Here is a 21,208-nt window from a genome sequence, read left to right as displayed (position 1 = left end):
CTTTTTTACACTTGACTCACTGCGTTTGATGGTTCTTTTCTGTGTGTCGAGATGCTCCTTTGCCACATTTGTGAAAGATGGAGCTGCACACAAGACTAACTTATGACATCTCAGTATTTTCAACAACAGCATCATTGTTTCTAGGATTTTTTTGGATCTGAGTCTGTTCAGGGCATCTGCAGCTTGCAAGATGCTTTGGAGTCAGTGTTTCAGATTGCAGCTTTCTTGCTGCAGGATTCAAGTTTAAGTCCATTTAATCTTTTTGGTAGTGGTACTTTGTGCCACAGCTTGGTGAGTTGGTACAAATATTTGGGGAAGGGTCTCAGGCAGCCTCATTCTGTGTCTGGAATGAATTAAAAGTCATGCATCATGCAGTGATGAGATATTTTGGTTTTATCTTCAGCACAGCGATGCAGTCCATGACCTACTCCTGGACTTCATCACATGGGTTGGCATCCTGCTGTCACTGGTCTGCCTCCTGATCTGCATCTTCACCTTCTGCTTCTTCCGTGGACTGCAGAGCGACCGCAACACAATTCACAAGAACTTGTGCATCAGCCTCTTCGTGGCAGAACTCCTCTTCCTCATCGGCATCAACCGGACTGACCAGCCGGTAAGAGACAAAGAGCTTTCTGCTTCTGTCCCAGGCTCTTACCTCAGTACATGTGCAGTGTTTGACCATGCAGCGAGATACATTACAGCGCTGTCTGAATTCCATCCATGAGTCCTTACAGGGCTGGGCCCCTGGTTATTAACTGGGAGTCACATGCTGATGCCTGCTGTGATTTCGGAGGCGGTATGTGTGTTGCTTGTAAATGATGTGTGTGTCTGTTTAATAAGCAGGTTGTAAAAATGCACATATACTTTGTGCATCTTTATATGTTTATTTATCAGATTGTGTACATACCTACCTTTGTGTCTTTTAATATAATTTATATATGCGAAGATGTGTCTATTTTAAAATAATTCACACACATTTTCCAAGTGAAAAAAAGGTTCTGCCTTCGGGGAGGGAAGATAAGAACTCCCTCATTTTCATTAAACCTCCCAGTAAGAGTAGTCCAGACTGTTGCATTAATTCATCATGGTACAAACACCTTCCCTTGCTCTTTTCAATCCTCACACAGATCGCCTGTGCCGTCTTTGCTGCCCTCCTGCACTTCTTCTTCCTGGCAGCTTTCACCTGGATGTTCCTGGAGGGGGTGCAGCTCTACATCATGCTGGTGGAGGTTTTTGAGAGCGAACACTCCCGGAGGAAGTACTTCTATTTGGTGGGCTACGGCATGCCTGCACTGATTGTGGCCGTGTCAGCAGCAGTGGACTATCGGAGCTATGGCACGGACAAAGTGTGAGTGAGCTTGGTGTTCCTTGGACCTGGGCAGGAGAGGTGGGAGTGGGGATGATGAAGGGATGTGAGGAGCCCAGAGGGCTTGATGCAGACAGAGCTCAGCCAGGAGGCATTCCTTACCTCATCTCTTGGTCTCCAATGCAGGCTGTGATGACACAGGACAAATTCCCCACTATGAAATGATTTGCAAAGGTGTTTTCCAGGGAAGTCAGTTGATGAAAATTTTACCACAATTGCATAACATCAGCAGAGGTGACTGTCCCAAGTCTCAGTTTAGTACTAAATCAGCAAGGTCATCCTTCTCTAATCAAAGAGTATTTCTTATTTGGATGAAGAAATACTGCTTTCTTCCTCTTTTTTAAAGTGTTCTATCAAATTAATAGAGCCTGCAGGCAAAATAGGTGATGACTGTGGAGTGCATTAGACTCTTCGCAAATTGGAACAGCTGTATCATTTATCATTATAAATAATCCTAAGAGTTTTCAACACTGCTGAAGCTGGTATCAAAGCACAATTTAGGTTATCATGCACCACTGTCTAATGGAAAAGAAAGGGAAAATTGAGGAGCCTTTGATTCTCTTTGCCATCTTTGCTACAGTAGTGTTTTTATTGACTTTTTTTTGTTCGTTTTTGGTTTTGGTGGTTTGTTTTGTTTTGTTTTGCTTCCCTTGTCAGGCTGCCTTTCCATGTCATTTTAACTGAGTTAAGGGCTCAGTATGATGGTGTACATGACAATGAGCTGGTGGTGTTTATAAAGCTCTTTTTTAGCATGAGTTTTGTCAGGTCATGGCAGCAGTTGATATTCTGTAAAGTTCAACTGCAGATTTTTCTCCAGAAATCTTATTAGTATTTATGAGCCTGATTTCTCTCAAAAGCAGATTTGTAGAGCAGTGGAGCTGCTCACGATCCATTACCATGCTAGCAGATAGGTTTGGATCCCAGATGGATATTTGTGAGAATAGCAACCTGAATTTGTATAAATGTCATGCTTTGTGGAAAGGAAATGGCCCACACAGATAAAGGTAGGAGTGTGTAAGTTTTCAAGGATCTCTACCAATTTATCCAAAGTAGTTTGACCTACTTTGACAGGCCTAGAGGGCAAAGAATAAGTAACACAACAGCTGATCACCATTTTTGGAGAAGAAATAGATCACCATTTTTTCCATGAGCTGCCACCTGCTTTCTGCCCCAACCAGCTCTTCTATTCACATCCCCTCTAAAGCAATATATAAGCACCTATTGAATCAGATATGGAAACATTTTGCCTTGACTTTTAGGACAAATTTATTCTTACTGTGGTGTTTCTACAGAGGACCTGTCTCTTCACAGAGGCCTACATTTGGCACTCTGTAACTGCTGGGTGCTGAAAATGTCTTAGTTTGTTCCCTCATAGCGAAAGGACATTCCCAAGCCCAGGGCTTGGCTTTGGATGTGAGACAGCAGTTGATTTGCATCCACCTTCATCTTTACCTAGGGTCCTTCGTGGTGTTTTGTAGGGATGACTAGAGTAGCAGTGTAGCTTGTAGGAGTTAGTGGCACGGAATAGCCTGGCTGTAAAGCCTAGGAATACATAGTCCTTAACCACAGCTCCCACAAAGCACCACGGCAGCTTTCCATTGCTGAAATGTTTCTGCTCCTGCTAAATTAATATATGGACCTTTCTGAAGCACAGCAAAATAAACATATTCCATGGGATACCCTGCCTCTTCCCAACAGGCCTTGGGTGCCCAAATGTTTCCATGGCATGGAAGGTACAGGCAGAAAGTTTGGCTGAAATTCACTGAAGGCGAACAAGAAAACTTCACTGTTTTGGCATTGAGGAGGCAGCAGTCCTGTGTGTGTGCCAGTAAAATATGTCTCCCTCCCCACAGCATAAAGTAGTGTTTTTAATAATTAAACATTCATATATAATATTTTGCAAATAAGTATTTACAGATATTTGCAAAGGCTAAAATATTTATTTCTAATTTTTAATTCCACAATGCACAATTTTATCACATTCTCTTAGAGGAAAATAAAAAAACATACAAAATGTTTTGTATAACTATCATGCTCCATCTGGTTGATGGATGATGATGTATTTTTCAGTGTAATGTTATTAGAAGGGTAGAACTGATTAGAATTTGCAGTGAACTATATGCCAGGCATACATAATTTGATTGCAAGAAGTTGCTTGGTTTTGCCAGGTTTTGTAAAACATACTCTGGAATATATTACTTGCCTCCCTCCATTATTTACTGCATTTGTTTAAGCAGGACTTATGGAGCTGTTAGTGTTATTTGTTTTTTGCCTGGCATTTGGTGCCACCATTCATACATCTCAGAATGATTTGCTTAGACACCCAGTGTAGGTTTTCTTGATTTCATTTGCCTTTCTAAATCCAACCCTCCTGTAACACATGCCCAGATTACATAGCCAGGAACAGGCAGTTGCTTTGCGTATCACTTGGTGCTGGTGGTTTTCTGAAGTGTCCCATACCCTACTATTCATATTGACATTTTAAAGCAGCTACCCTGTAAAGATACTCTTTTACACTTAACTATTTCAAGAATTGGGATCGATCCTTTTCCTTTTACTATTTTTTTATTTAAGAATATTAGGAGATCATTTTATTTAAGAATATTAGGAGATTAGTTTGCTTTTATAACCAAGCAGTAGCATAGTGATTTCATTAAAAGATCATCCCATTCAGGCCAGCAGGGACAATTCATGTGAACAAGCTGAGCTGTGTTTGGTCCTTTCAGAAATGTTGCATCTCACCTTATTCTGATTGTAGTTTCTAAAGTAAAGATGAGAAGCAGGGAGCTCCACTGCAGACAGTGGGGGTCCCCCACATTGCCAAAGTGATTCTGGCAATGCTCATATGAACTTCCAGGTGACCATTTCTTACAGGCCAGGTTTTCAGCTCCTGAGTCTTAAATAGTCACAGCTCAAGTTTTGCTGCAAAGAAAGGAAAATACTGGGATTGCGGTTTTACACATCATGTGCCTTGTCCTGTGTGTTAACCAAATCCATCCATCCCCCGGCCAGATTTATGTCAAGGATCGTGGTGGGCAATGCTGCAAAATGCAGAAGGAAAATAGCATTTGCAGTTTTTGTTAGTGTTTGAAAATAACGTGTGTCTAGAATTAAAAGCTCAATTAAGACTTTAGAAATCTCCCTTTTAGAGGACTCATTGTAGAAGCAGGCCATCCAAAACGGACAGCAAGAAGCTATTCCATATTCCTGAGTTTAATATCAAAGCCTCTTACAAATTGCAGAGGAAAGCAGCTACACTTTGAATGGTTCAATATATTTTAGAAAACCTACTTGTAGGTATATTCATCCACTGGTGATCAAATTCATCATGGCAGGAATCTCTCTATTGTTTCTTCCCCCTTCTCCCCCCGTTCGGAACACTATAAAGCAGGATATACATGGTAAGCAATCCAGCTGTCAGAAAGCAAAATGAAAGCTCTGTGTATGTACACAGCCTCCAAGTCCATCAGCCAGCCGCCGACATTTCATGCATGTAAATGTAGCTCAGAAATAGCTTCTAACAATGCGGTCTGTCTTGGGTGGCTCCACTGAACTTGTTTTATTTGCGGCGTTGTTGCCAGTGTTTGGAGGAAGAAGCATGAGCAGTGTGGATGCTGAACTCCATTAAGCAGAACCTATACTGCACCCTTGAAAGGCATGTCTGGTGCATACATATCCCGTTACTGCACCCTGACAAGGAGGCTGTATAGCCACGTGAAACAAACCGCTGAGCTCCCATGAACAACATGATATGTTTAGGGCTCTTCAAATTTTATGGTCCAATGGCAGCTAATGATTGTTTATTGGTTATATTTAATGCACACCAGGGATAGTTTAGTATTTGATTTCTCTTCATGCAGAAAATAGAGTAAACTCTTTGTAGTCTTTATTACTTGGGAAAAGCTTTAGGTGAATATTGTGAGTTGTCGCTGTGGAAAAGGAGAAAATTAAAAAGTAAAGGAAAGCAGTGCCACAGAGCTCATTATGAGGACTGAATACGTTGGTGTGAGTCTTGGAAGAAGCAGTGGAGTTTTGAACAGTGTTCCCTGCATCTGCACATTTTCTGATAATCCGCTCTGCCTTGTTCTGAACCCTGAAGCAGCTCGTTTGCTTAATGGTAGCACAGTCTAAACTCGTACTGTGGCAAGTCTGTGCTCACAGTGCAGCTGCACGTGGAGGGTCAGAAGTAACTCGGCAGCCCAAGATTAGCAACTTTGGGAAGTGAGTTGCCTGATTGCTTCCTTGTTTTGAGGAGCTCATTTATGCAGCTCATTGTGCATGTGGGGTTTTGTGTTTTAAGGGAAGAAAAAAGCTCAGTGTGGTACTTGTCTGATTAGCAATTTACAGCTTCGCAACGCAATTGGCGGGATGCCTGTGTTTCGATGTTTTGCTCTTAATTTGCATTTTTAATAAGGTATGACTTAAACAGGTTCAAAGTTGCATCTCTTTCTGATGACCACCAAGCCTCCCAGCTTTTTCAAGTCCCTCTGCAGATCAATCCTGCAGCTTTCCGTTTAGTCGCCCAAGACTGAGTATCGTACATGGTTTCACAGAAAAGTGATTTTTCTGTCCAAACAAATAAAAAATGACATCATATTCTTTAAAGTGTGCAGAGAGGTGGAAAAAAAAGTTTTCTCTGTTTTTCACAAGCTGTACTCTGGCTTAGGTGAAGCCATCTCTTATTGGAAGGGCCTTCTTTTGTTCCATGCCTGGCCCCTGCCTATCCTGAGGGCAGGACCTGGCTCCTCTCCTCTTTCTCATCCACAGTACCCATCTCTTGTCACTCAGTCGTTCTCCACAACTGAAGAGACAGATTTTTTAGGGGAACAGGGTGGAAAATCTCATCCATTTGGCTGTCTGGAAAAGAAACCAATTGCTTTGCGCTTCTTTCCTCAGCCTGGCACAGCTTTTCACTCATTCTGTATTTCAACTTTCACTGATTTTTCCTATGTCCCAATCTATATGCACTAAAAACCAGCTGCTCCAGATGTGACCATAGGGCTAGCCGTCATGCTTTAAGAAGTAAAGAGAGGCTTTATGTGTTTCCTCTTTCCTAGGCTTTCCAAGAGCCAGGTCACTCTTTATGCTGAAGGAAAACAATGTTGATGGCAACTAAAATACACTGTGTTCCCAACTCCTGGGCAGTAGGGGCTGGGAATTGTTTAGACTGTTAAACTGGGGGAAAAAAAAAGTTCCAAATATTTTCATTTAAGAAACCCCAAACCAACCAAACGAACAAAAAAAAATCACAACCCTCTGAGTCCTCTCCCACACACCAGCACTCATTATCAGTGGGGAAAAGTGATGGAGCTGCATATTCCCTGATTTATATATAGCAGTTGAGGCATAAACACTAGTTACACTTTTTTCCTAAGGGAGATGGAGTCTGAAATGCCATGTAATGTGAGCTGCTGCTATGCGGACATCTTTGTTCAGGGGTGGGAGGGAGGACTTTTTACAGGGACTTCATTATCCTTGAAACCTCTATTCCTTTGTCAAATCTAGTTGCAATTGGGTGACGGTTCAGATGTTATTATGGGTGATACACAGATGTCATGATCGCATAAACCCTTTCCTACAGGGAATCAGACTCGAGTAGTTTCAAGTCACTCATGTCGTTCCATTACCAGCTGCATCTAAATCACCTTGAACTTCAACAGCCACGGAGGAAACCAGATTGCCCTGCAATCGCTCTGAAAGCCTCTGTTTGCCTCTTGCATTAAGATTTTGATGCTATCTCATGAAGATTCTGGCTGAGCAGCTGCAGAGGCAGTTCAGGAATGACAGTCACTGAAGTGACGGTATTTTAATTTGTGACAAATAGTGGTGCAACTGTATATACATCAATACATCTTCAACACTGATGAGACCTGAAATTTATATGGTCAGGGAGAGACGTGTGAAGCTTTCTCTGCATTTTTGAATTTATTCATATCTTGGCTTTTCCTAGTCGTAGAGAGCCAGGACACGCTATATTATTCTTTCTGCAGGCGTCTCCTGCTGATCATCTCATGTGGGGCTGCTGGCACAGACCTTTATGCCTGTTGCAAAGTCCATTGGAAAGGAAAAACATTAAACACATAGACTAGAGCTGTCATTTGTGAGAACTGCTCTCTCTTCTGCTGTGATAAATTCATGTATACAGTTCCTGTCACTTGCCTAATTATGAAAGTCCATTGGATGTTTAGTATAAGAGTGGTTTTATGCTTTCTCAGTCCTTTGTGTATAAACAGAGCTGTGATTTGCAGCATTGCAAACATGACAAGATATTATTATTTTAAACATCATGTGAAACTTTCTTGGAATTTACATTCGTCTGTCTTGTAACCAGTCACTTCCATTTTATCTTCCTGTCACCTGGAATGAACTAGGAATGGAAATGTAATTTCCCAAGGGCCTTAAAAAATGTGGGGAGTATTAAATGCAGTTGAAATTAAGCGATTAATAATTTAGTTTTAGGCCATGAATCAACTTCTTGCGATAGCACAGACCATATGCAACCCTGGAAACATTAGTGGAAACAAAACACTCTGGAGGTTCAGGGAAATAAAACACTTTAAAGGAGAAGTTGCTGAACCTAATTAAACCTCAGCCTCCTGTTATCCAATTCATGCTTCCTATTTGCACCAAATTTGCTCTGATCTGATTGCTGGAGAAATGTCATCTCACTTGACAGCTGACAGACAGCTTGAATTGCATCAGTGTTGGAGAGCGTAGAGGAGCATAAAGCAAAGAAGCAGCTCTATGGATGTTCATCAGACCCCTTCCTTAAAATACCCCCTCAGTTTAAGGATTTTTAGCTTACAGATGCAGAAAGCCTTAGCAAATAAGCCTTGTGCCATTTTCTCCCTGCTTCCTCTAGAAGTAATTATCTTACTCCATCAATAGCGCTGTCAGAAATTGGGCACATAATTCAGCATTTAAATGAACAAGCAATGTAATATTTCCTGTCTCCCACCGGTGTGTTTTGCAGCTCACATTCTTCTCTGTCACTTGCTCAGTCTTGATGTATGTCCTGAGTGCAGTCCTTGAATGCCTTCTTTCCCCTGTGTTTCATTACAGATGTTGGCTCCGACTTGACACCTACTTCATTTGGAGCTTTATAGGACCGGCGACCTTGATAATTATGGTAAGAACTCCTAATTAACTACTCCATCTCTCAGGTCAAGAAATAAAACTTTTGCTGTCCCTTTACTCTTTATCTTTAATTTACACAGATTAATTTGAGAAAGGCATGTTCTTCCTTGACCCCGCCTGGCACAAGCAATTAGACCCTCATTATGAGAAGCTCTTGGCGTTGCAAAATACTTGATCAAAACGGGCTGGGGAGCTTTGGAGCAGGCACTTGCAGAGTTTGGTTACTACCATTGGACATTTAAAAGTACCAAATTCTATTTTGATGCCACTTACTGCTCACCCAATTTTTGAATTCCAGAGCAAAGCTTTGCATGGATAATGAAAAAAAACAAAAAAAAAAAAAAAGAAATATGGGATGGGGGGGATGAAGTAAAGTCCAAACTGGAAGAGTAGTCTGATGAGGGTTTTTTCTTTCCTAGCAGAAGTTGAAGCTCGTATAACTTCATGTTTAACACATTGCCAGCATATCAGCTAACACAGCAACAAGGTAGAGAACCCAACTTTAGAGACAGCTGGAGTTTTCTTATACTTTAATTGCTACAATATGGCTTAAATAAACCATCCTTTGTTTTGACTAACTACAGTTGGGCTAGGACAGAAAACCAGGCACTCCCACTTCAATGCAGACATTGTCTCTGCTTCTCCTGTAACTGGGGGCCATTTCAGCAGCCTTCCATATCAAGGAAGGGGCCACGCCACCAGCTACAAATGTTGGGTTTTCTTTTCCCCTAAGCAATTGATTCATAAAAAGGTATCTTCCCTTTTTAATTTTGTCTCAAACTCCAGACTGGGATTTTGAAGGAACTCCTTTCCAGGAATTGGCAGCCTTATTAACACGTAGGCACTGAAACATCATCGCATCTTTTACAGAACAAATCAAATTCCTTTTCCTTTTTGTTTTTCAACTTCACGCTGTGCTAAGCATCTTCAGCAGTTGGGATTTCCCTGACCATCTGCCCCATTACACCATGTCTAAAAGGTGTATTCACAGAAAAGGATGCCTATGCTTCGTTACAATGGGGTTGGCTAAGCGAGATGCTTGGGGTGACTTTTCACGCCTGTACACCTCTCAGACACAGAAAAGCCATTGCAGCAAGTACTTTTCATTATCCCTAACATCTCGATGAAGCACTACAGTTGAGGTTAGAACCAGCCTGATATCAGTAACGTACACAGTGCCACAGCTTTGGTAAGGCTGTAGCATCACCAGTCCTTCAGTCTGCAGGCCAGTTCACCTTATAAAATGCTTGGAAATTTTCTGTGATTCAGTCGCTATAAAATTGTAGTGAGAGCTAATTTCACACAGTAACCCATCTGTTACAGAGAAGCAGCTGGCTTTCTCCCCATCATGTTGTGCTGTGTCACATAATCCTTTTTTTTTTTCTCCCCCCCCTCACTCCATTGCAGCTTAATGTCATCTTCCTTGGGATTGCTCTCTATAAAATGTTTCATCATACTGCCATACTGAAACCCGAATCTGGATGTCTTGACAATATCAAGTAAGTGGCTGGGTTTTTTTCTTGCTCTCTGCCTGTCTCCCTTTTGCTGTTTATTCCCCCCATTCCACTCTGAGGAACATAACAGGGGAACCAGCTCTGCTGACAGCAGTGATAACCAGGGATAATACATTGGGTTATGGCACTGCAGAGTGGTTTCTAATAGGTACCAACAAGTGGCTGATGATGAAGCACTGTCTTTACTGGATTTGGCTGCCAGTGGTGGCATTTTCCATTTGATTTTGCATGAAGGAGGCAAAGCTACATTTTCAGTCCTTGGAGCAGGTAACCCCCTTGTCACTCTATGTAAAGAGTGCCCAGTAATTACCAGCTAATTATTGCAATCTCTACCAGGAAGGTGTTGAAACTGTTGATTATTACTCTTACTCTGTGCTCTGAGTGCAGCAGCCTTACTTCTTTTCTGTTTGTTTTGGCCCCTGACAGATTTCATGACCCAAATTCTCCCCATAATCTAATTAATTCCGTTAGTGTTACTGAGGATTTACCTGGGGGTGCCCACATCCGCAGATGTGCTTTTCAGCCAAGGCATGTTTTGCCCTTGCACTGGGTTAACATCTGAATGCCCAGTAAACCTGGGTATTTTACTGTCTACCAAGCTGCTTCATTATATTGATAGAATATTAGTCTCTGTCAGTGCCTGTTTATTCAAGTACCTCTGGCTTTAATTACTCTCTTCAAAAATACAAGGGGGATTTCAGGTGCAGCACATGGTAAGATTGGGAGCCTGCTAATTAACAAAACCATCTAATGAGCTTCAGGAGGAGGATTGTTGGGAGTCAGCGCTTTACTGCCCACCCAGGAAAGGAGAGTGGTGCGCACCACGGCTGGAAGTGGGTTCTTCTCTCTCTTCTTGGTAGAAGTGGGAGAAGAGGTGTGAGGGGAGCTTGTTAGGAGATCTCTGAATTGCACAGTTGCAAGGCAGTTCTCAGCAAGGTTATTGTTTTTACTACTGAGCAGCTCATGCAGCTTTAATTTAAACCAGGTCAGTCCCCCCTTGAAAACTTCCTCAGCAGGCAAGCCTTGCAATGCCATTGGCACACCACAACCTGGCGTGGTCCTTCGGGTGAAGTTTTAGTTTCTTAGGCACAGCTTCTTCCATGAGGGTTGTGAGGAAAGAGAACTGGAGTCTGTGCAAATGCAGGAGACCCCAGTGAACTCGGAAACCTACAGGGCACTCGTTTGCCCAGGTTGTGGGCAGGCTGCTCTGTGGTGTGCCTCTGTTTCTCCTGACATCGCTCAGTACAAAAAGAAATTGGAAGAGTAGTTCCCCCTGGATGTCCAAGACTGATCCCAACAAGATAGTCTTTCATTTGGTCTTGGATGAGGCATTAAAGGAATGGTACATTTAATAACATTTATTAATATGGCTACTTGTCATGCATTAGTGCTATGGGATTGCTTGCTGAGAACAGTCTCTCTAAGGTTACCCACACAAAATCTGTCTAGAAAGCGTTGCGGTATGACATTTAAATTAAAAGCTGGGGAGAAAAAAAAAACCCCAAAGCCCTTATAATTAAAGCAGAACAAATAATTGCCTACTGAATAATCTTCTTGTGCTAATCTCTAGTATCTTTGTTTAAAATGCCAGGAATTTATACAACCAGTTGCATCAATTATAATGTCATAGTAAAATATTTTATAGGTTCTTTGGCGGATGAGTGTCTATTCGTGATTTGACTTCATTAAAACGTTTTGAAAACACAAGCAATTAAAATACTTTTAAGTATGTTGCTGATACTCTTCCAAATGTTTTGCTTCATTACAAATTACTTTTTATGCTTGAGAAAAAACCGAGAAACATAATATAAACTCAGGTAAACCCCAGACTCACTCTAGGAAGTTTATCGAAGCAAGAATTCCAGAATGGACTTGATTGTAATTTCTGAATACCTAAGCAGGACAACATTAAGTCTCTAAATTCAAGATGTGTTGTCTCAGTGTTGGATGTGCTTGATTTAGGAAGAGGTGCAGATTTGTAACAGAGAAGGGAATTCACCTTTGATGGAGGTTTCCTAGGGAAGCAAGGGGTTTTCAGTCTCTAGAAAACTCTTCAGTAAGATAGTAGTTTTCTTCTGGATAAAATCATAGTCTCGTTGCAGGGAAGACTGTGGTCTTCTTCCAAAATCATTGGCTCTCAGTTGCAAAATGTCGATGTGTTACAGCAGCTCTGGGAGAAAAAGCCACAGATCACGTTATTTCACAGGGGACCATGAAGATCCTTTTTGAGCTTCCCTCTGTGGGTCTATATGATTGGTAAAAAGACCCTCCAGGTCCCAGAGCCTTGCATCTTGTTGTATCGGTTTATGTTTAAAAAAGCCAACCAAACCAAGGACCTGCATTGGAGGGCCCCTTGCTGCCATCTGCATATGACAGCTTTACAGCACATGGAGAGCTGAAAGAGAGTTTGTTCTCCCAGTTCATTTCCTAGCAGTACTCTGTGTTAGGCTGTGGTGAAGCTCTCGCAACATAAATCCTGAGCCTGTTTAACAACAGCAAAATACTTGATTCCCTATGGCAACGTAAAAATAAAGGCCATAAAATATTTTAATAGGCTGTTAATAAGCGCCCCTGCAATCTGGTCCTTGCCTATGTCACTTTAAAGGTTAGAAATACATTATGAAGTATAGAAAATAGAGAGCCAAATAACTCCACTTAAATTAATGAACTTGATAAGGGATCAGGTGTCACCTGGGATACCTTTAATTACTGCACCAACAGAAAAGCCATTCAAAGGGCAGTGCCTGAACCAGATGCAGTGTGGGTGATAGATTTGTAGGCACTGTGCAAAGTTGTAAAAACAAACTTCCCTAACCTTCAACAACAGTCCCTGGATTATTGTGCCAACATGGGAGATTCTGACATTCCTGTGGTGGGGCACTAGTTTCCCAGGGGTCACCCAGCAAGAGATCTGATGAGTACAGGGCTAGTTTAATTTTTACCCTTGTTAACTTTTCTGGCTTAGCCCAACACTTTCAAGAGGGAAGTAGGGTAATCATATGTGGGTCCTTCCCCCTCTGCCAGTAACATCCTCCCTAAGTGGCAGGTTGGTACCGAGCTGATTCAGTGGGTTTTACCCACTGAGACAGCAAGATTCATGCTCTAGTTCTGCTTTTGAGGCACATAGCCAGGAAAATATGTGAGCTTCTGTATGTGGGATATGTTGTTCAGAACCGCAAGAGCTTCTGTGCCTGCCACTGATACCAGGACCACTGGCTCCCATTTTACAAGAGGTACCATCACCAAGAGTAGCATGCTTTTATCTAGGCCCTTTTGAAAAAGTTGTATTTGATGTCTTCCTTCAGTATATTTACACAGAAATTTTCAGAGTTCATCCAGAGTGGGGATCTCTTCTGCCTTTTGAAGATCTTTAGTATGAAGTGATACAGCCAAGGCTGCCTCTTGAGTGGTGTGTGTAACTTCTGCCCGCGCTTCCCCAGACACAGGGTGGGAGGGGATTTTCCTTCCCAGCCTTTTACAATGGCTGTTTCTGGGAGCTCAAAAGTCCACTGTGGCCATTCATCTCTGTGGCTCTTTCATCTCTTTGTGGCTTGTTGGCAAACATAGGTGAGCAGAGGTGGGCAGTGAAGAGTATGTTTTAGTCCTTGGTAGCTATGCCTACATCACGCATTATGTCACTCGTGACCAATCTGAGAGCATAAGTGGGATGCAAAGGGTGTACGAAAGGGCTCATAAGCACAAACTGATTCACTGTCAACAAATGTACCCGGGAAGGCAATTGTTTTGGAAGATTGATTCCCCCAGCCTTTACAAACTTGCAGGGAATATAGATCTCTCAAGCCATGGACTACGTAAGCTTTTTGGATGGCAAAAGCCTGCTGTGCTGTTTGCACCTAGCCATTTCTAGCCTCATAGCCTGTGAGGTGGAGACTGTGGGCGTATCAGTGCAGTATTGATGCACTCTTGCTAGCAGATGGCTCCTCATGAGGATGTGTTACCAGCTGGAATTCTTTAGAGCAGCTGTGAAGCTGTTTCACCGGAGGTTGCTGCCATGTGGAGTGATTTCTGGAGTTGAGAGGCTCAAAGTCTCTCCTTCATGCTTTTCCATTGTGCCGGGAAGATGTTAGATGTGCAAAATGTCTCAGGCTGTCACAAGCAGGACTACACTGAATATTTTTTATACTCACATTCTTGTAGGAAACCTTATGTGACAAAGGAAAATACATTATAAATGTGTAGTCCAGCATGGTTCTTCTGTTTTCCATCTATCAACTGCTTTCCAGGTGGTCAGGCATGTACCTTGGCAGCTTGTGGTCTTTGCACACCAGGTTTTCATCCATCCTATGCCAGGTGCTGCAGCACAACAAAACCATCCACATACTTCCAGATGCTTAACACCCGTTCTCTGTGCAAAACAGGGTTTCAGATGAACCCTCTCCTCCAATGCCTTTGCTTTGTGTGGCAGCACAGTGCTTGTTCTGCAGCCACTTAAACACTGCTCATTTGAGTCATCGTGTTATTAATAAAAAGAAATAAAGAGGAGCTACACTGGTGGTAATCCAGATGTACTCTTCACCCTACCTAGTGAAATCAGAGATCTTGTCTTTGCCATATTGTGCATAGTATGGGGCATGTTAGTTACTGACATGGAAAACTGGCAGAACATTGGGTGGGGAGAGCATTTAGCTAACAAAAGTCAAGTCGTACAAGTGGATTGAGGGAATTCGTCAATGGGGCTAAGCAGTTGCTGCACCTGAAGTTACACTGGGCATCTCCAAATGGCTGGAGGGGAGAGGCTGAAATCTCCTCTCTTCTAGCAGAGACCAGAAGCCATCCTCTTCCATACAGATGTAACTTATCCTTTGAAGTTCCCACAGGCACCCTAGTGCCCCTCTACCCTAGTGCTGCTTGGATGCAGCTGAGTTTGTTAGCATTTCTCCCAGCCAGACCAGGCTTCCTGACATTCTTCTGTGCTGTAGTATGTGGCAACAAGATTTTATTTTGTTTACTTTGGAAGAGCAACATGTCGGCCATAGCTGCCAAGTGCAGTTGCAGACCCACTAGAAAGAAGGCAAGAGGCAAAAGGGTTTTGTCAGTTTGTTTCTCTTTTTGTCCCATTTTATTGTGTTAGTGTTTTAGCCAGGGTATAGCTTGGCTTGTGCCACCTGGATGCTCTTTAGAAAGCACAACTTGGGGGGGCCTCTTCAAAGAGGAGCCTGTCAGGCTGTAGTCCTGTGTTTGTTTGAAAAGCTCATTGCAGTAGAAACTCACCTGAAAGTCATCCTGGAAATTTAATTTTCTTTCAGACAGGGAGACCCAGGGTCTTAGCTGGAAGCATTTTTTGTTGCTAAAGAAGCACTATTAATTAGGGACCTTGAGATAGTTTAATCCTGGCATTAATCACTGTAGTTCTGTTGCAGTTTCTTTCCTCTTGTGGAAACCTGCTCCCATCCCATCTTCTGCAACAAAAGATTAAGTACTATATCCAAAACATGAAATTCCCTGGAAAAACATGTATTTATTCCAAGCATACAGGAGATAATGTTTTTAGGCACACTGAAATACCATTAATGGGGATGAAGTGGCAGTGTCCTGCACTACAGCCTTCAGAAATCAATCCTTAAATGACAAAAACGAGCCCTCCTTGGCTTGCTGGCTGCCATGGAAGCTTCAAATGGACTGCAGCTAAAGGCACACAGCCCTGATTTAATGGGTAAATAAAAAAGTATATGTTCTCCCAAGTTTCTAACTTGAAACAAAGCTCACAACGTATGCCTTTATTTTGTACTTTTTTTCCATAGGAATCTGTTGCTCAAAGGCTTACAGAAATAAATCTAAGAATGTGCAACCTAACAGCCAAAAGTAGGAGCCAATGCCAAAGCCTGGTTATTATTTTATAAAAGCTTGCAAAGCTCAGTCTGGACTCTTTTGGGGAGTCTGTCCCAGGCTGAGGGAGGTGAGGGACAAGGAGGATCAGGCACAAAACTCAGAAGCCCCTTTTGAAAATATGTCTGTTTTAAAACCGTTGCCATAGCCTGCTCTCCCCATATGTTGTATGGGTGTAAGTGATTATCTGCTCATTTTCGTGCTTCAACATATGTATTTTATTTAAAGAGACATGACTAATCCCAGCCCCCAGATTAGCCTGTTGTTTCAGTCCTGTGGGTTTGCTGAAGTCATAAAAATAAAAAAAATAAAAAAAAAATCCTGAGTTAGGTAGAAAATTGAAAACAAAGGTTAAATAGAACTTCTAAAAATCATCTGCAGAAATGTTTGAATTAAATCCTTGATTTAACACAGCACTATTGTGCTGGCAGGAACAGAGATTTACCAGTCTAGTTTTATTTACTCAGCTGATTGAAATGCAGAAAAAGTAAACATCCTGGGTTTGGTGCAGTGAGGAATGAGTTAGACCTTTGAAAATGCAAGATTTTTTTCTCCTTTGATATGAAGGGCTTACATTATCAATGCAGAACAATGATTTGTAGCAGGTATACTTTTACTAAAGGAAGATTAATTTGTACTTTATTCTAGTCATTTTAGGAACAAAACAAAGTAGGGAGACACTGAAAAGATTATTTCAACTTTTTGTGTTGAGATTTAAGCTCATCTATTGGTTTCCAGATCTTTTTTGTTTAATCGTAAAATGCTGCAACTTGGGAATAGTTTGTGATGCTGAAGGGTCTGGAATTGAATATTACATTGCATTCACCCAGGGGACTGGACTTGCAGAGCAGCAGCACGTTAATCCTTCATTACCTTTGGGTTTGTGGTTGCTTGGGACTGCACAGGGAGGACACAGTACAAGGAAGGGGTCCACCTCTTGGGAGCTTGACCAGCACTGCATCTGAGTGCAAAAGGTCCAGTGTTTTGTCTTCAGAGTTCTCAGTTTCCAGTGAAGAAAGGGACGAAGGTCTGGCAACATGGAGGCACCCTCTTTGGAGCAGCAAGCAGGGAGTGGAAGTTTCATACACCCATGCAGCTTTGAGGAGGTGTGTGGGGTAGTGTGAGCTGTGGAATGGAGGTGCAAAGGGTTTGAAACACAAGCTAGTGAACGCAAATGCTTACAGGAGCCACAGTGAACCTGTTAAACATGATCCAAAATCCTGACTAGACATTACCTATAACTTATAATGTTAAATAAAACAGCAGTGCCTGTACAGAGTGAGCTCTCTTTAAAGGTTTTCGTACAGCTCTACTATCAAAATAGAAAGATGAACTGAGTGGGTTGTTCAGGAATAGGGTGTTGAAAATCTCTCCTTCCAACCAGCTGTGCTATGTGCAGCACTTTTGAACTCCTCTGACTTCTGGGAACAGCAGGCTCAGAGCACAGCAGCTCCGGGGATGCCTTTTGGAGAGGAATCATCCATGGATTCCTGCTCCAGGAAAGGATAATATGATTTTAGGGAACCAAAAGAGCCCCTGAGCCTGTGTTTAGGTCTGGATAAACATGGATGAGAAATGAAATGTGTTTTTAAGAGTGCTTGGGATGTGCAGAGAGAACATTCTCTGTCACCAGAAATCTTAACAGGAGCATTTTACAAGGATGAACAAATGATCTGGGCACTTCGGAAAATGATGAATAAATTTTTCTCTCCCTGGAAAACTTCTCTCTTTATGAGAAGTTTAGATGTTAGCCATGGAGTACTGAGCTGGGCATTAGAAACTACCTCCCTCATTTTCATCATACTGGAGCTCAGGCTATGACTTGTATGTTTCATATGGCCTTGAGAGAGAGTACTATCCACCCCAAGAATCACACCATGTGCCTGAGAACATCATCCAAATGCTTCTTGAACTTTGTCAGGCTTGGTGCTGTGACCACTTCCCTGGGGATCCTGTTTTAGCACCCAACCACCCTCTGGGTGAAGAACCTTTTTCTAATATCCAACCTAAACCTCCCCTGACACAACTTCAGCAATTCCCTCAGGTCTTGTCATCGGTCACCACAGAGAAGAGATCAATGCCTGCCCCTCCTCTGCCCCGCATGAGGAAGTTGTAACTGCCATGAGGTCTCCTCTCAATCTCCTTTTCTTCAGGCTGAACAAGCTAAGTCTCGTCTCACACTTCCCTGGATCCTGTGTAAGAAAGCACCATGCTTCCTAGTGCCTTGGTTAACACGTTGCTGCTCCTATATGGCCTTCATCTGCATCTCTGCATGAGCAAACATACAGGCAGCCTAAAGCAAACCCAGAAAAATCACTCAGAGTTGGCACAAAATGAATTATTTACAAGCTTCCTATCAAGAAAAGATATGGCACATTTTTATTTTGCCAGAGTGCAGAGTTTGGGAGCACATCAGTGGCAAACACCCTACTGGAAAAACATCTGAGACTGCTTTTGTCTGGATCCCTTTTCCCTCCAGTGATGTTGATGGCAGCATTCGGTTTTGTTTGTTGCAATCTGCTACTGCCTGAGTTTTCCACAGAAGGGTTTGGTTAATATCAGATTGATTTGGTTTGGGGTTTTGCTTGTTTACCTATGGTTTTGTGATGGCTGTGTTAATGTTGAATGGTGATTGTAAAGCACTAATCTTCCCACTGACAGGTATCGTCCTTTCTGAATTTAAAAAAAAAAAATCAATCAGTGGTTATTGATTTGAGAGAGTGTCCTGGAAGATATTAAATACCTACAGTCTTTCTGTGAACCCATAAATCATGATTATTGTTTTAAAAGGCCATATATTTTAAGCACTTTGTCAGCAAGCCCTGCTGGTGCTATTTGGATAATACAAATGTGTCTAAAGGCTTTGCTGAATCCATATAGTGTGGAAACAATTAGATATGTGGTTACACATCAGTGTGGCTTGAATAATCGTACCATGCCTTTGCAAAGTTAGGAGGAAGGAAATAAACAGGGTAAGCAATTCTGAGGGTAATTAATTACTTACAGAAAATGAGATGAGCTTAACAGAATTGCTCTTTCCAATTGCAATAATTAAGAACAAATCTCAGAAAGCAGATTGTGACTTCCCTGGGTGAGTTAAGGGGAAAGGGATGATGCTTTGCCTTTGGCAGAGAAACACAGCCATTGGTTGTCCCAAATCCTCGGCTTGGGCATCACATGGAGCCAAGGGATGTTTGGCCTCATTTGTCTGAATAAAATTTAGGTCTACTGGTAGAAGTGGCTTTAAATATATATAAAATTATACTTATGCCAGGAGGTAGGACCCCAAACTTTACAGATCTCCAAGCCATGTAAAGCCAAGGTTTTCTCCTGCAAAGGAAGCTGACAGGCCCACTGACCCCTGAGCTGGTTACAGATGTCTTCAGGGGACGGGCCACCTACTGTCAAAGACAGTGTGGGAACCAGAAAATGAGACTGGGAAATGATGACTGTGTGATGAACACTAGCAGCCTAAGGAAGGAGATTAGGAAGCCATTTGGCTTCATGCCATCAAGGTGGTAACTTTGTCATGAAACGCGAAGGCAAAATCCTTTAAGCACTCTTTTATTGCTAGCTATTGATTTTTCTCACCATGAAGATGCTCCTTCACTAATTAACGATGAACCCTTTTGCTTTATGAGGGGAGTGCTGGACTTTCCAGCTCCTTCCTGTAGATCTTCAGCAGTTCAATAAATCAATCTTTTCTAATCCTTGAGATCTGAAAAAAAAAAAAAGAAAAAGAAAGCAAAACATCCCTACTACCTTATACCAGCAGGCAGTGGGGAGACACAATAGCACACTTTATGTTGTGTTTCCCTCCTTCATGCCTGCAGGAAACGTCTGTCTCTCTGCTTTATTTGCACCATATCAAAATGAATTCCATGGGTCTTTCTGAATGCTTGTGAGGGGGCACATCATTCATCTATTTTTATTTGGGTTTCATCACCCTTAACAGCTACTAAAGGTCCTGTGTACTCACTTTGGCATTTTTGTTCACTAGCCAGTTATTTTGGGGCCCAAGCTCTGAGTCCATGTGCTTAATGAGCCTTTTCCTGCTGTCTTAGAGATGGGAAAATACTTTGAATTGGGAAATTTTAGCAACTTTAAAAAAAAGTGTTGGTCTGGAAACATCACAGGAATATGGAAGGTAATATGAACAATCCTTTCTCATCATTGCGGGAGAAGTTACTCTGGGAAATTGAAAGACATCTAACTTAAATAAGATTTTGAAAGAGTTTTACATGATGTGTAATTAACCTTAAGAAGTCTTTGCCCCAAGGTAAAGTCAGGGCTTTTTTAAGATTAGAAAATGAATTAGGTATTTATATGGATTGGTAGACCATCCGCTATCCATCATCTGGGCTGCAGAGAAACACAAGGGAGGTGAAGTAAGATTTTGCAGGTTAAATGAATAATGCAGCCACTAAAGATCAGCTTTTTACCTTCAGGTATTTGAAAGTGAAGTCCCCACCTAAGCCGTCATTCAGGTTTCCTCTGCAGTCAGTAGAGAAACACATTTCATCAGGGAATGGCAAAGCCTCATCTACCTTAAATACCTGTTCTTCTAGGGGATAAATTCCTTTTGTGGGATACTGGTCTCCCATTAACTAGGGAGGAATCAGAGTCACATAGTTTAAATTCAGTGGGATGTCCAGTACCTTACTGCCAGGTATTGGTCAAACTTATCCAAATCTGGAGAAGCATTTAGATGTAGCATCTCAAAATCTGCTAGGCTAGCTTTTCCAGTTATTTCTGCTTCAAATTTTATTTGCTTTTACTACTAGTGAATATAATCTCAGTTTTCCAGTTAGCAGCTCCATTTTTCTAGGAACTAAGGCTCTTTGAAGGCTTTTCTCTTGTCTAAGTGATGGGTTTTATGTATTGCAGATAATGACACAGTATTACTGAAGCACTGATAGGTTTCACAGACTTTACCGGGGTAAAAAAAAAAAAAAACCAAAAACATTCTGGAGTAACTTTTGTCAGAAATTGTTGCTAACACAAGAGTTAAGCTTCTTACAACACTTGAATTGGCAAAATGAAAAGGATTGTATTTCATGAGGATATAAGGGACTAAGTTCTATGGGCCCTAGGTGCGCAGAATGAAACTGTTTGGAAGTTAGGCATCTTTGAAAATATCACTTCTTTAGCCACCTGTTTGCTTTGGGCAGTGGATCCTAAACACATCTACATTGGAATTGGGGTAAAAACTGCCAAGGTCTTTTTGATGGTTTTCTCCTGAGCTGCTTTGAAGTGTTAACCTCAAGCTTAAAGGGAATCTGAGTTTACCAATTTTGCGTTTTGTCTGTACAAAGATGAAATGGAGCCTTCAGCTGCCTTGAAG

General features: G+C 41.9%; 1 protein-coding gene across 19 annotated transcripts in view; it reads left to right on the top strand.

Annotated features, from left to right (window-relative positions):
- ADGRL3 (adhesion G protein-coupled receptor L3) overlaps positions 1 to 21,208 on the top strand; it is a 508,900-nt gene that overhangs the window by 445,250 nt on the left and 42,442 nt on the right. For all 19 annotated transcript variants that reach the window (XM_050337727.1, XM_050337726.1, XM_050337714.1 and 16 more), the window contains 4 exons: positions 404 to 613; positions 1,128 to 1,348; positions 8,429 to 8,495; positions 9,911 to 10,002. In XM_050337727.1, the coding sequence (XP_050193684.1) occupies positions 404 to 613; positions 1,128 to 1,348; positions 8,429 to 8,495; positions 9,911 to 10,002 (590 nt within the window). The remainder of the gene's footprint in view (positions 1 to 403; positions 614 to 1,127; positions 1,349 to 8,428; positions 8,496 to 9,910; positions 10,003 to 21,208) is intronic.

Source organism: Myiozetetes cayanensis, unplaced genomic scaffold, assembly GCF_022539395.1.
Source record: "Myiozetetes cayanensis isolate MyiCay16 unplaced genomic scaffold, myiCay2020 scf7, whole genome shotgun sequence".
Classification (NCBI taxonomy): Eukaryota; Metazoa; Chordata; class Aves; order Passeriformes; family Tyrannidae; genus Myiozetetes; species Myiozetetes cayanensis.
The sequence above is the reverse complement of the archived record's forward strand: the minus strand, read 5'-3'. Positions and strand labels throughout refer to the sequence as shown.